General features: G+C 46.1%; 1 protein-coding gene across 1 annotated transcript in view; it reads right to left on the bottom strand.

The window, feature by feature from the left end:
• Nucleotides 1-13,669, bottom strand: part of arhgap5 (Rho GTPase activating protein 5) — a 39,322-nt gene that overhangs the window by 23,387 nt on the left and 2,266 nt on the right. Inside the window, exons 2-3 of the mRNA XM_084014238.1 lie at nucleotides 5,919-9,871; nucleotides 3,594-3,747 (exon numbers count right to left, since the gene is read on the bottom strand). Of these exons, the coding sequence (XP_083870364.1) occupies nucleotides 3,594-3,747; nucleotides 5,919-9,743 (3,979 nt within the window). The 5' untranslated portion in view covers nucleotides 9,744-9,871. The remainder of the gene's footprint in view (nucleotides 1-3,593; nucleotides 3,748-5,918; nucleotides 9,872-13,669) is intronic.

Here is a 13,669-nt window from a genome sequence, read left to right as displayed (position 1 = left end):
ATGTGAGTATTTGCAGTCTTCTATGATGGTAATTCCAAGTTTGGCTCTTGCAAACGAACAAGTGAGGTGCATTTCCCACCAAACAATTCATCAAGAATATTAATTAAAAATGCAAATAATTGAATCCAATTGATTTTCTGATTCATCTATGAATTGTTTAGTCTATAAAATGTCCAGAACTGTCAGCCTCCCGAGCACAAAACTTAAATATATTAAATTGAAAATGAAATAAAAGGTGATTAATCGCCTCAAACAAAAATGCTGGGTTTCATTCTGATAGTAGAGTGCTTTTATTTAAATATAGATACTGACTGAGGGGGCTTTTTAATAACTTACTTTAAGAAGTTTTCTACACTCTTTTTCTTGCAACAAAAGAAAACAAACCTCTCAAACTCAAAGCAACACAGTCAGCCAGATCATTATTTTCCTCTAACTAATTATAAACTTTGAGTTTCTGTACGTGACACCATGAAACAAATCATTTTCTGGGAGTATTTTCCCAAAAAAGGGAAGAAGCACAGTTAAACCAGGCCACCATCGAGGGGAGGAGGGCGTTGAACTTTCACCTCCAATTAAAGTGACAAGTGCCTGATGTCACAGACGGAGATTTAAAAAAAAACCCAACAATAACACAATGTAGTAGTGATGTTTTATTGGTTCCCATCGGGACGGAGTGTGTCCTCCCACCCTGCTCAGAGGTCAGAGGTCAGGTGGAGCAGCAGCGGCTCTTAGTTTTGGCAGACGTTCAGGCTCACATATAAGCGGATATTAGCAGGGTGGATCTCCGCAGGGCTGAAGGGGTTTCTTTCAAACCGCCAACACCCACAATCAGTTACGACTCAGGGTGACCCCACCCTCCGAGCTAGAAACCAGGACCGGATCCAAACCCCTACCTAGACCGTGTGCGTCGCCGTGTCACATGTTAAACTGTCTGCATATAAAAGCACCTTAAACAACAGTGAATTAATAAAAAATATTAAAAAAGCACAAAGATGTTCTTGCTGTGACCGGTGAGAAATGATATTCCAGAAAAAGACAAGGGGGGGTAGGGGGGTAAAAGCTGTTAATTCCACCCAACAGACCGTCTGGACTTAGAGGGTTTCACAGCACTGGCCATGAAATCTCAAACACACTACCGTCAGCTGGCAGGCGTCCACACACACACAGCCACACACAGCTACACAACCACACACACACAGCCACACACAGCTACACAACCACACACACACACACAGCCACACACAGCTACACAACCACACACACACACACAGCCACACACAGCTACACAACCACACACACACAGCGCTGGGATTAATCCTAAATTTGGTTGGCAGCCACCGACGGGCTCATGTAGATCCAGCTGAATATCAAAACATATTCGGGGGGGATTTTCAGGACAGGAATTAACAGCCCCAGAACGCCGAGAGCTCAGACACAAACACTAGCTTATAAAACACAGAAGACCGGTACGAGGAGAGGAAATGCCTCCTTTTAATGTACGTGCTATACATTGGCTGCACACGTGGAGGAGGGAGGAGGAGAGAAAAGGGAGGACGGGGAGGAGACATGTGTTTTCAGTCTCGTGTTGAAGGGATTTTCATGTCGACAGCTGAGGGGTTCCTGCATTTATTCAGCCGCACTGCGTACGAATACAAAAAAAAAAACTAGGGCTGTGATACTGGAACAAAACTGGCATCGCAATCAGGTTTATCCTGCAATGTAGACGGCAACTTTTCAGCCTGAATGTTTATTTTAAGGATGAATGCATCACTTTGAGAGTTAGGAGTCTAGATCCGTAAACAAGTCTAAACTCATTGGATGTGTAGATATGAATGCAAAAAAAAGTCACTGATCCCGAATTGAGCAAACAATAAAGAGAAAAAGTGCTGTAGCCAACTTGCCCCCCCAAAAACACACAAACACAGCAGCAACAAAACCTCAACAGGAAGCATGAGGTCATCGGATATTTTAGGGAATCTGACCGAGGGAAAAGTTACTTTCAGCAAGAGATTTTGCTCCTCATAGCTCATTCATAAGGCACTAAAACATGGAAAGGAGCACTGGACCATGTGTAAATACATTATGCAACAAACCAATACAATTTTAATTATGTGTAAAATATTCATTTTGGTGGTCAGAGGAGAACAGTTTGGGTCGTTAATGGGCCGAGGGGGAAGTTTCTGCCTTGATGAGTGGAGCACAAGAGGCTAAAATGATCATCAGGATTACTTTAATCAATATTGAGATCAAGATTATTCTTTTCTTTGAAAGATAAGGCATTTTTTTGCATTGCTTTCACTTCCATATTTTGTTACATTCTCCCTAATGTGCAAATCAAAAGACCTATCCTCATTCACAGTCGATCTACAGGTAAAATATATATATATTTTTTTACATTTTGGTCACCTAAAATATGTCTGTGGATCGTATTCATTTAATTATGGGGAAGCAGAAACGTGTGCAGCCCTGCCACACGATGTGTAAATATGTTATCAGGCTGATCCGTGATGACTTCACTGAGGAATCTCTCAAACATTTGGGAACAGCTGCATACCCAGCATGCACTGCATCACCAGTTGGAGCTGCACATGTCCAAACAGGCCGCGCGTCTGGTTTTAAAAGCTTTATTTACCCAGAATGCTTTCTGATACACTCGCTGACTTCTACAGTCGGCCAATGGAGCAGTTTCAAGGGAGCGCCTTACTACGGTTGGGATGCTCCGGAGTAGAAACGGATTTCTCATTTCCAACTAACCAATAACATCATTCTCAGGCAAAGCATAGTGAATATGATGCATTCAGGTTTTCCAACTTAGATTTCAACATTTGGGAGAGACCGAGGTTGCATTATTATCCGTCAAATACAGTCGCAAAGTGACATATTCAAATTGCTTATGTTGTGGAATTTATGAGCCAAAACCACAACATATCCGATTCACACGGATATAGAACTACACACATTTAAGGAACCAGATTTCACATTTTTCTTACGTGTTCTTACGGGAATCTCATGTTCTCTTCTGACTCCTTGCATTGAATAATTGACGGCACGTCCTTGTGAAATCTCTCCACTCCCATTCCTATCAGTTGTTGTTATTTTTTTGATCTTGCTAATCTTTTACCGTCTTATTTCGCAATTATTCGGAGGCTGTGCTTTGGCAAACGCATCAAATGCCGCGCCAATAAGGAATTTGAAGAAGAGCTGGCTTGCATTGACTGGCAGTCGAGGCAGGCTGGATGACAGACCAGACAAAACATGTTTTAGTGGCTGATATCAGATCCCGGGGGAAGTGAATCTTCTTAGAATTAAGGTTTGTGTGCTTCCTCAAATCGTCTCCTCCTCCTCCTTTCACGTTTTACTTATTTGGAAAGACATCAGAGGCATTTTTCACACAGCAAATACCCACAAAGCTTTTGCATATGAGAACAGAGCAGCTGTACCTGGCAGTGAGTTACAAAATACCAGAGAGAGGCTGGCTGCACCTGAACGCCCAGGTAGAAGAAAGAGAGGAAGATAAAAGGGACACAAACAACGGGAGGAGGAAGACGAGTGGGACCTGAGAGAGAGGAAGAGGGAGAAACCGCGTGACTCACCTGTGCGCTCGATGTAGTCGACGCATTTGTCGATGAAGAGTGGGATGGGTCGGTCCGGGGTCACCAGGTTCTGCAGGGGAACGCCGAAATAGTTGCTTTCCCAGGTTCTCCGGGTGGGGGGGTACAGAGGCTTGGGGGGCTTGGAAGATTTCGGCTGTGAAGTTGAGAGGGGGAGAATATCAAAAAGGGATGAGATGATAAAAATCAAGGTAGTCGGGGAGGGAAAGAAAGAAAGCAGCGAGGATGGACGGTGACAGAAGACATAAAGGAAGGATGGGAGGAGGAAGAGGGATGGAAATGAGTCATAAAGAAAAGGGAAGTAGGGAGGGGTAAAATGAGGAAATTGGTTTGGTAAAACAGGAGAGAAGGGAAGTTAAAAATAATGAAGAAAACAGAACATTTTCAAGTTTGAAGAAGAGAGAGATCAGTGACAGAAAAAGAGGAAATAATATAAATTTGATGATGGAAAGAAGAGAGAAATGAGAATAAAAAGACATGAGGGAGAGAAGAAATGAAGAGAGAAGAAGAAGAAGGCAGTTGGGGAATAGATGAGACAGAAAGTTAGTGGGATGAAGAAAGAGGGAGGGAGACAGCAGAGGGAGTTTCATGTGGAGGAAGACGAGAAGAAAAAAAAGAGACAACAGACAAAACAGTTATTCAAGAGTGAAGCCGGGACGAGTAACGAGGTGCCGAGGTGGCTTTGATTTCCCACAGTCCTCTGCTCTTTAAAGTGTTGTCATGCCTACAGCAGAACTCTAATTGGCCGAGGCGGCAAACTAAACACCTTCCATTTTGTACCTTGTGGTTCTCCTTCTTTTTGCCCGCCGCTCCGATTATCAAAGACAGTTTGAATGTTTCCAACAATGGCCCTCATTCATGACGCCCATGTAGCGCCGCCGGCTGTTTCTATACTGATTTGCACACTGTTATCTGATTCGTGCCGGCGTGTGCACGGACTCGTCTGCATGCGAGGAGCGCCGTGTTGCCCAGCGAGTCCAATCGGTTGCAGAGGCTATGAGGTGGGGTGGGGGGGCGACAAATTGTGCATGCTGCGATCGTTTTGCTTTACACTACTTTTGCTAAAACATGCACACTGCCAAGTGGCTACAAACGCGTTTAATCGAAATCAGATGTTTGAATTCATGCAGGTTTATTTCAACAAACTCATTTTTGTTATAAAAAAAGGATCCGTTTAAAATCAGAGGTCTTCAATGTTTTCGTACCAAGGACCCCCAAGGCTTACAGAGACCCAGTGGAGGGATAATACATATTCTCATATAAATGTGTTCCTTATCAAACGGGCCAATAATAATGTTTAGTGCAGCCTATAGTGCTGTGTATAACAGTACTTTGTAACAGTGTACACAATGCTAAGCCATTAAAATAATTGTTGACGGATTCATATTTTTGGAATATCTACATCACGATTTCTCAATATAATATTAAAAAAAAGATTGAGATCAAATTTTTTCGGGGGACGCCCTGCAGTAACTCCCGGACCCCCTAGGGGTCCCGGACCCCCTGTTGAAGGTCTCTATGAAGCTCTCATGTAAATGTATCAGTCTATTGGCACAGGTGCAGGTGGGTGTACGTACTGAAAGTTAATGTGCACTTTTCACCGCATGTTAAATAGCTTCCCTCGTTTGTACGTGTTTTTCTACACAATAGGCAGCTTAATTGCCGCGTGTATGCACACAATACTTGTCTTGATGGCGGCGGCTATATTAAATGCTCTTGTTCATACATTGGTACGTGGGTGTGCTCGACAGTCGCAGGCCAGCCTTTAGAGAGATATTGTAAAGGATAAGCAGGCGTCTCATCACAGATGAAGCCTCCGCTCTGAGATTACTGCAGACAGAGCCCCGCTGTCTTTAACACTGTGTCTTTCATCTGGCTTGTTTTTAATATATTGCTCGTCTAGGGCCTGTAAGGTGGGGAGGCTCATAAACCTTTTCAGCACATCAATCAATTATTAACTTATTTTATATTCTCATCTTATTTTATATTCTCGCTAGGAGTCCCAGCCCATTTAAAAACAGAAATCTGCTCCTATCTCACACCCACACACTACTATATATCTGCTCTCATTCAAACTCTTTCATTCTCCGTCTCATATTCAATGCACTGAAGCTCTCTTTCAGTCACTCTCCAAAACAACAAGAAAGCTTTGCCTCTGTGTCTTGGAGGCTTTAACATCTTTGCTGTCTTGCTTTTTTTCTGTCTTTTGTTGCTCTATACAAAAATAATTTGAAACTACCCTGTTTGCTAAAAGCAGTTGATAAAGCAGACATTAAAACTTTGCAAGAGACAGACAAAACTCCTCACCTTCTTCGGTTCCTTTGGCGTCTTCTTCTTCTTCTTCATCTTCTTGTCCTCCTGCTCGGGGTCCGAGGTGATGGCGGGGTTATCTATCCCACCCTTCCAGGGGTCGGCGGGGGAGAGTAGAGGGTCCTCCTCGCTGCCCCGGTGGGCTCTTCCCTTTTTCTTTTTCTGCGTGGCGGGGCCCGACTCCTCCCCGTCGCTGTCGGATTGGAATCGTCTTTGGTAGGCCTTCGTCTTGCTGAACAGGATTTTAGAACGATGTTTGTATTTTGACGGCCGCCGTACCGCCTGACCCTTCCTGTCGAATCCGTTCTCTTCCTCCCCTCCTACGTGGAGGCTGTGCAAACCGCCGAAGGAGTTTCTTATTTTGACCAGACGACTGTGTGCGTCATCGGGCACGGCATATATGTCATCGTTGTGGAAGCCCCTGGACCTTAGCAAGGTGTCCACGGGGTCTGCATAGTTGTCCGACGCCTCCACGTCCTCGCTGTGCGTCATTGGGCCACGCGTCAGCCTGCGGTTGCTTCGCATGCCAGCCTCAATGGTTTTGAGCAGGTTGGGATCCAGCTTTTTGACGTTAGGTTTAGGGAGCAGTGGTTTAGGTCGGACAGGTGGAGGCACTTTGTGGTTGCGTTCATGGTCTCCTACAGGCGTGCTGTGAACCGGGTACTCGTTGCCTTCGAGGTCGATGCGGTACTTGGCCCTCTCGCTGGGCGTGGGGAGGAGCTGAACGTCATCACCTATCGGACTGTAAGGTGGGGGGGCCTCGTTATCGTCATCAGATTCTGGGTAATAGGTGTTGTAGGCCGGGGAGTGGCTATGGGGCGAGGTGGGGAAGACGTCCTCGCTGGCACCCGTGGTGCACTCCCGTGACGAGCTGTCGAACAGGAAGGAGCTCTCGATGTTCGGCTTTTTCTCCAACACTTCGTTGAAAAAGGGTGTGAAGACCTCAGTCTGCCGATGATACTGTGACAGTGAGTAGAGAGCCGTAAACTTGGCAGCAATCTCTGTGGCAATGTGCTCCCCCTCCGTCATCAACTCCTTGATGGCATCATTCTCAAAGAAGTCCGCCTGACTGTCTGTAATCGCCACCATCTGGACGGGGATCACATCCTGGACCTCAGCCAAGAACGCACGCAGGGTCGCCATGGAAGCCTTGCGTTTGGCAGAGTAGACCAAAATGTAGCCGTGCACAAGTTCATCCTTGCGGACGCCGATCGCCGTGTGGTAGGAGAGCACGGTGACCTGGATCCTCCTCCTGCTGTCCCCGATGATCTTGTCCAGGATCAGCGTGTTGCTCTGGCCTGGCTGCCCGGCGCTACAACAATGTGAATCTAGGAACGGCGAGAGGATGAGGTCGACGCTGAAAGGATCCCAGCACATGGCACACATGACTATCCTAAGGTCCGTCTCGGACATGTCTTTGATAGAGGGCAGCGGGGCCAAGACGTCAAAGTTATGCTTCAGCCCCTCCAGCGCTGCTCGGAGACCCTGTTTAATTTGGAACTCTGTGAATTTACGTGGAAAGGCCCCGGCGGGGATGTCGACAAACGTGCACTGCAGCTTGTTTGCCAGCTGTTGACCCTGGTGCCTCAGGATCGGTATGTTTTTGCAAACGCTGTCCCTCTGATTAGCCAGGATTAGAATAAAGGGTAGTGGCTGAGCAAACCTATCTCTCCTACTCTGTGCTATCTCTGCTCGGATCCTGCCTATGCAATCTCCGATACAGTTGAGGGACTCTATGGAGTTGAATACACAAAAACAGCCGTGCGGCTTGAAGGTGGTGACCCACGTGTGGCTGAAGAGCAGCGTGGAATTGACGTCCACGGGAAGGAGCTCCAGTTCATAGATTTTACCGTCCAGGGTGTACTCGTCGTCTGTGGACTGAGCTCGGATCTCATTGGCTAGTTCCTGTGACAGACCCTCCCTTCCCAGGAGGCATAGGTTGATCTTATCGATGTTGGCGCTGTTGTAGTAGAGATTAGAGCGCCCGTGGTCGAGCTGCACCAGCCTGTTTGCCAAAACCTGCTCCACTTTCAGATCCACACAGTTCTGCCCACTCAGGCACGTCTCTTTAGTGGGATGGTAAACAAAGCCAATGTGTTTGAGGAGGAGCGACTCTCTATCTGGGGCAAGTTTCTGCAGCGCTCTGTATCTGGGCTCCTCATTCAGCACGCTGTGAATTTCACTCATCTTGTCACAGCTGGGGGTGGCGTTCAGATCCAAGTCGTAGAATAGCTCTGCATGTTCAAAAAGCATTTCCTGAAAATCCTCCTTGGCCCTTTCAACTATTTCCTGCTGGTGTCTACAGTAAACATCCCTCCTATCTGATTCTGTGATGTACTTGTAGGCCTCGTCCTCCATGACGAAGCACATGACTTCCTCCCAAGGCTGCCCCGCGCTGATAAAATGAACCCTGTCCAGCGTCTTCTTGAACCGCTCTTTCATCTCCACCCTCCTCTTCTCGGACAGCAAGTGCTGGACGTGGTTGTGGTAAATCCTCTCGCCTTCGTGCGTGTCCAGGAGGTCGAAGGGTATCCTGCGGTCGCTGATGTCGATGTGGTCCGTCTCGTCCCACGGCGTATGTTCCAGAACCACGAACCAGTACTGGAAATCAGGCCGGTTTCGGATCACAGTTTGCGCCTCGGGCCACGAGAGGTGTTCAACCTCCTCCAGGTTATTGAGGAGGTTGTTAAGGGTTTTCGGTAGCGTCGTCAGGTACTCCTCCCTCCTCCTCTTGATGTGCTCCTGCTTCAGTTGTGCAATGTGCTTTGTGAACGTGTTGCGTGCTTTCCTGGAGCCCTCCATGGTGATGTACTCGTCATACTCCAGTTGGCCCTTCAGATTATTGACCACCGTTTTCCACGTGGTGTGGTAGTCTCTCACTGTGTGCACTATCAATTTCTCAAATTTATCGGTTACTGAGGCCACGAGCTGCCGTTGGATTTTATACGCCTCCAGGTATGACACAGTCTTTGGCTTGCCCCTTGTTTTATCCAGCTGCTGGATGAGGGCGTTGAAGCAGAGCTCTGCGTTGATGTTGCAGCGCGCCGACGTCTCAATAAGCAGCAGGTTCTTTTTGCTGGCCACGAAGGCCTGCAGGTCCCTCAGGTGCTGGTCCACACACTCATCACATTTCATGGCGGCGACGACGATGGGCTTCTTGGACTTGATGATTTGGGAGTAGAGGCTGTTGACGAACTTCATTTGGTCATCAAACTTGCGATTGCAGCCCTTGCTGACGTCGATGCAGAGCAAAAAGCCATCGATGTTCAGCTTTCCATCAGGCATCTGCTTCTGGTCAAAGTCCTGCTCCAAGCCCAGCTGGTCTGTGCAGATGTACATGAGCTTCTCTGCCGACTGAAGCTTGGTCGCCGCTGCCCGTTTGGTGTACGGCTGCAGGTTCGTACTCCGATGCGGAAGAAACGTCTGGTCATCGATGAACTCTGTTTGCTCGATGACTTGTATTTTACAGTCCAACCCGTCGTCCCCTCGATGGGACACCTCACCCCAATACAGGAAGTGGTCATTGTTCACCACGCGCCCCCCAAAGTCTATTGTGCTCAGCACCGAGGTGTGCTCCACGTAGTAGCCATCCGCATTGGGGCGAATGTATCGGTTGCATAGGCAGGACTTGCCGACGCCGCAATTTCCTTTCTCTTTCTCCGTCCCCGAAAGGCCAACCACGCTGACGGTGAATGACGGGGGGCGCGCATCCCTGTTCTTGGCCATTATATCCCCCCACTCATCGCTAACTTGGACACTTCCAGGGGAAAAAAGGGCAAAGATATCATTCCAATTCAGTTCGTCAGTGGTACAGAGGCACATTCATCCTGCTGTTTCTTGGTTGTGGTGAATCCCACCCCCACCCCCCACCCCCCCTCCAACTCAACGTTTCTATCCTGGGTCTTCTTTAAGCTGGAGCAGAACAGCCGGCTTCTCCTTTTATCACCTGCCTGCAAGACATGGAATTCACAATTAGGAAAAGATAAAAGCGAAAACAAACAAAAAAGCATATTGGCACTGGTTTGTCCTCGGAGCACTTCAGTCTCTTTATCACAAATAATATAATTAGCCTTTTTTTTTGTTTCTCAGCATTTCCCCCTGGGACATACATGTGCATGTGTGCACGCTGTGGTGATTTTAAACAACAAGTCAGACATGTTAATGAGGCATTACAGAGTTATCAGGAAATAAGACAACGGTGCACATTATCACACTTGTGCAGGACGAATTAATCCCTCCTAAATGGTAAAAGCCGAATAAAAGGTTTTTGATCTGCCTTTCGTGCATTCGTAATAATAGGTGTATATTATAAAAATGTGATGAAAAGCCGGGGGGGAATTTTATATTGAAAAGAGGACACAAAAAGTCAGACTAAAAAGCAAAATGTAGCAGTGCAACTTATATAAGATAAAAGGGAGAGTAATTCAATCACGGGCTCTGCCAGCAATGTCACTTTTCCCCTCGCAGAGCAAAAGAAGTGCTTTCAACCAATTTGTGCCGAGGCAGGATAAAAATGGCATGCGACTCCAGCCCTTTGACTGCCACTGACCTAGAAATGATTTGCTTCGCTGTGAGAATGAAACAGAGAAAATAAATCAGTTCACAGATTTGTTATCATCATCGGCACAACCTACGGCTACATGATTAGGGCTGCTATAATCCTGAGTATTTGGTTTTTCTCATATTATATTTTGCCTAACATTCATCTATTATTATTATTAATCCTAATTGGAAGTCTTGATGATCTGTGGGATGAATTGTTTTTCTGCTTGCATCTACTCAACATTAAGGTGAAATAAAAAAGTAATTGCATCTGATGGCCTTGTGCAGCCTTTCTGTCAGTATTATCTGAGATTGCCATAGTCAAATAGGCCTGAACCCTTCCATGATAACCGATAACTGCATAGAGAATTGCAGTCATTGTTGTGTTTGACAGAACGATTGGCAATCTGCCAGCCAATTTGCCTGTGTGAGCTGGAAACGCTAGCTGCAGCACGAAAGCATGCTGAGCCTGAGAAACTGCACCAGAGCAAGAATTCGCTCCGCCGACACTCGAGCAATGAAGTTTCCCCGGACTGTTTATAGAGGCCGAGGTGATGATGTCACCTGTGTAGGGGGTAGGGGGTCTTATGCGAGTTCAGCAGATCTGCAGCAACCTTCAGAGACATATGGAAGTTGATACAGATGTCCAAAACAACGAGGATACGTGGATGTTACTCCCCCGAATTCAATTATCTATTTAAAAAAAAAGGAGGTCAAACAAGCCATTTGTGAGACTACACAGATGTGCATACCCGGGAGGGGGAAATTACCTGCAGGAAATGTGCCCTTATGTTTAGTCAGCTGATCTACGAATGTTGCTCCTTTTGCCCTCAAACACACCCACGACATTTAGATGATGTCAGAAAGCAAACGGACCAGCAGGTCTGTCGGGTTTACAGATCTCACCACTCGCCCCGGTGATCGCTGCCGTCCTGCTGCTGCATGTGCCACACCTGACTGCAGCAGGCGGCGAGGGGAAGGTGCACCTGAGCTCGTGAAAACAGGTGAAGAAGCGCTGCACATGTGCACTTTTCTAGAACCGACAGATGGCACACTGACAAAAAAAAACTGCCAATCACAAAGTCCAAGTGTTGTCTGCAAATTGCTTATTTAATCCAAATAACAGCCAGAACAATCTGAAATATGAAAAGAAGAAGAACACAAAGAGCCACTGTTCTCAGGGAAACATTTTTGAAATATAACTTCACAACAGACTAAGCCCATTAACAACAACAGATCTATTTATTTCTCCTCGATCGACGAAGCTGGCTGCTTATTACAGCCCATTCCCCCTCCAAACCACAGTGTTTAAGCAAATCAGTCACAAGAATGCAAACATCTGTTTTGCATTTCTGTCAGTTCTGTCAACACACAGGGTCGATATTAACACTCACAATAAACGTTCTCATGCACAGAGAGGTAAACTGTATGCCCTAAACACCTGGATGAGTCTTCTCAATGCAAAACGCTGGAGACCACACTGCATTTGTGCTGCACAAACAGCTAAAAGTAGCCTCGTGCATCATGATTAGTGTATTCACCGTGAGGCTGCAGGGGTGGGGGGGGGGGATTAAGGTATCACTTAGCAAGCTGGTTTTAGATGATGACTAAATACTGTTAAGCCTGAAACACACTGTAGACCCTTAAAAAGCAGCAACCCCCTGGCTGGATTTCTTTTAAAAATAAACGTATGTCTCTGCGGCCTCATCACGAAGCAGGACTCCAGCAGGGAAGCTCAGCTCCACCTGTTCAGACTTCGACGTTCACACACCTCAACTTTGTAAAGCATGACTCACTCCCCCCAAAAAAATAAGAAAATAATGCACTTCTATGTTCTTACCTATAGCACTTTCATCATAGCACTGTTGTACTTAAGGTGTGTGTTGTGTTGTGGTTTCTTTCTTTGGACAAATACATGTAAATGTAGAAAAGGATCCCACCGACTTTAAATAAGTCGCCACTAACTCATTATGTTTCCCTCAGAAGAAATTCTGACTGTGTGTACAGACGACTCTCCTCCAACAGGAAAAGATTCATCAAAACTTAGCAGGAGGGGAAAAAAAAAACGAGCTGGCTCGTATTAAGCAAAGAGTGAGAAGAGGAAAAATGGAGCCATTATCTCTCCCACTCCCCTCTTGGTATAAATCATGACATGGCTAACACAGGATTTCTGGGTAGTCACTTTCAAAAAAATGTTCTTACATTACTCGTCACTGCTATTGTTCGGCTGCTGGCGCACAAGAGTGGCGTAATGCGGTTTTAAATGTCAGCTACGTCAGAGGTTCCCAAACTTTTAGTAACTTAACACCCACTTCTGACTGTTAGAGAGTTCCCGAAGACCACCAGCCCAAATAAAAGACATAACAATACAAAAAGAAAGTATAAGCTGAGCTCCGCACAAAATAAATATCATCTTTCCCCTTGACTTCACTGTCATTATGAATCTAAATGTCATGTATTGGGGGTCTTGTCACAGGAACGTTAGCTAGCCAAAAACAGTGAATTTGTTTCTACCTCACGCCGTGGTTGCCGTGGTGATAATTCAAAACGTAACTGGTCGTTGAATTTATGCTTTTTGAATTACTATTTTGTTATTTACGGGAATTATTGAGCACTTTTTCCATATCAACCAGTTTTGTAAATTACAAAGACATTTGGCTGCACCCAGTAGATGGCGCTCTGATGCTCATTAGTGGTAGAGAGCAGCTGACCTACCTCATCATCAGAAACTTTCTGAAAGGTCAAAACCTATCCAGAAGCTCCGGTCTGTCTGCTTCCAGTGTGTAACTAACTATATGTGGATTAAGAGTTGTTGGTGACTTTTTTCATCAATCCCTCGCTGTTCTTTTTTTTTTAATTCATCGTGCAATTTCATCACACCGATGGCTTTAATTCAAACCTATTGTGAAAGGCGTCTGTGTGTTCTTGGGAAAATGATTTCCTTTCCGAACAACCTCGAAGTTTCCCCACCTCACTTCCTCCTCCTCCAGATTCAGGTCCAGACCTGAACGGAGCATCCTCCTCGCCGAGGTATCGATGATGTAAGAACAACAGTTTATATGTCGACTGACACCCATCAACCCCGCCGTCACTCCGTCGCTGGTGCTAATTCCCTCGTGTGGTCGGCTGAAGCCGATGCTCACATCGACCGTTTCCCCACCGTATTAGCATAAGCCAATATGCTTTTCTGTTGTTTTTTTTGTCCT

This window comes from Eutrigla gurnardus (genome assembly GCF_963514095.1).
Source record: "Eutrigla gurnardus genome assembly, chromosome: 7".
Taxonomy (NCBI): Eukaryota; Metazoa; Chordata; class Actinopteri; order Perciformes; family Triglidae; genus Eutrigla; species Eutrigla gurnardus.
The sequence above is the reverse complement of the archived record's forward strand: the minus strand, read 5'-3'. Positions and strand labels throughout refer to the sequence as shown.